Genomic DNA, 1,659 nt, shown 5'->3' with positions numbered 1-1,659 from the left:
ATTCTTTTTTTATAATTTGAACAAGATGAGCAAACCCTGACAGTTGAGACGTTCTGGGTAGATATTATTCACGGTTTGTTTTGTTGTCTTAAATGCAAAATGTTTATGTTTTTGTACAGTTTTAGTTTAGTTACCTCTCTGAGAATGATGCTTTTTCAGAAAATAATTGCCATTTTTTCAGATGACTAATGCAATTAATCGCATTAATCGTGATTAATCGAATATTGAAATAATCGTCAACTAATTTAGTGTGGTGTTCTTTCAGTAATTATCTATTTTTAGTCTGTACTCCACAGTTAATGACTAATCAAGTACTAAATCAGTTGATGATTACTCTAATAATCGATTAATCACGATTAATCCGATTAATCGTTTCAGCCCTATACGCAGCATACACACAGCTTTATGTCAGAATCATTAATGAAACTGCAGTTGTTTGTTTTTAAGCATTTTTCACGTTGTTTCCTGTGCAGTAAGTTCATCCAGGATAAATACAGCGACTACAGCCAGAAGGAGGCGGCGTACGTCGCGGGCGCCGTGTACGACAGCTCGCTGGTGCTCTCGGCCAGCGTGGGCATCCTCATCGTAAGCCACCGCCGCTCTGGAGTCAGTCTGGCCAGAAATCACTCTGACTGGTTCCAACTTTGTGATTTAGGATTATGTGGGTCTTCGGGGAGTTTTTGCGGTGGCCTGTGCCGTTTTCACGCTGCCCGTCTTCGGACTGCTGGCCTTCACCTTCGTCCCTCCTCTGGTCTCCACCATCTGGCTGGGAGTCACTTACTCCTTCGCTGCCGTGAGTTTCAGACGGTTTAAATCAGCTGTGAATCATTTAACACATATAGTTTTAGACTGTTACATTTTTTATTTCATTTCTGGCGATGGCTTTAAATCGTCATTGCTGACTTGTGTAAATTTGAGCGCTAGCATCCAGCGCCTTGCTAAAGTTTCTAAGTTTTTTCACATTCAGCCGAAAATTTTTGATTTTATGTGATAAACCAGCAGAAAGTTCTGCATAATTACCAACTGTAGTTCCAGGAACACTTCTGCTAATCCGCTAGATTTGGGTTTAGCACAGTTAGCATTTAGCTGTTAGCAAAGCTAATGTTTACGATTAGTGTTTCAGGGTTAGCACAGCTAACTTTTTGTTGGCAGTTAGCTACTTTTTCAAAAGAACAAAACATATAAAGTCTCAAAACATGTTTTCTGAATAAAAATCTGAAAAGTGGGGCATGCATTTGCGGTATATCTCTGCTAGCTTGAGCTGGATGTCTGAACACTGAGAGTGAAAACTGCTGGATGAGTTTCTGATTCAGTCCCACTTGTGAAAACATAGGGAGGGTTCGGCTGCTTTTTGAACACAGTTAGTAAAGAATGCAAATGCATGCCACACTTTTCAGATTTTTATTAGCAAGTTCCTTATAACACCATCTATGATCCTAGCAAAATAAATCACGGTTTATTAAATGTTCTTTTGACCATTGATGACTGAAGTCCTAAAACAGTTTTTATATTTTCTTTGCCCGTATCCTTGTTGTGCCCCTGGTTTATCCTTGTTGTGTTCCCGGTTTATCCTTGTTTTGTTCCTGGTTTATACTTGGTTTGTTCCTGGTTTATCCTTGTTTTGTTCCTGGTTTATCCTTGTTGTGTTCCTGGTTTATC

At 39.4% G+C, this 1,659-nt stretch overlaps 2 protein-coding genes across 3 annotated transcripts in view; both read left to right on the top strand.

Moving 5' to 3' along the window:
- Positions 1-1,635, top strand: part of LOC103481098 (major facilitator superfamily domain-containing protein 1-like) — a 39,896-nt gene extending 38,261 nt beyond the window's left edge. Inside the window, exons 9-10 of the mRNA XM_008436386.2 lie at positions 474-585; positions 656-1,635. Coding sequence (XP_008434608.1) covers positions 474-585; positions 656-991 — 448 coding nt within the window. The 3' untranslated portion in view covers positions 992-1,635. The remainder of the gene's footprint in view (positions 1-473; positions 586-655) is intronic.
- The window catches only part of LOC103481099 (actin-binding LIM protein 1-like), a 39,473-nt gene that overhangs the window by 6,359 nt on the left and 31,455 nt on the right, over positions 1-1,659 (top strand). The gene's annotated exons all lie outside the window — the stretch shown is intronic.

Source organism: Poecilia reticulata, linkage group LG19 (genome assembly GCF_000633615.1).
Source record: "Poecilia reticulata strain Guanapo linkage group LG19, Guppy_female_1.0+MT, whole genome shotgun sequence".
In the NCBI taxonomy this organism is placed as follows: domain Eukaryota; kingdom Metazoa; phylum Chordata; class Actinopteri; order Cyprinodontiformes; family Poeciliidae; genus Poecilia; species Poecilia reticulata.
The sequence above is the reverse complement of the archived record's forward strand: the minus strand, read 5'-3'. Positions and strand labels throughout refer to the sequence as shown.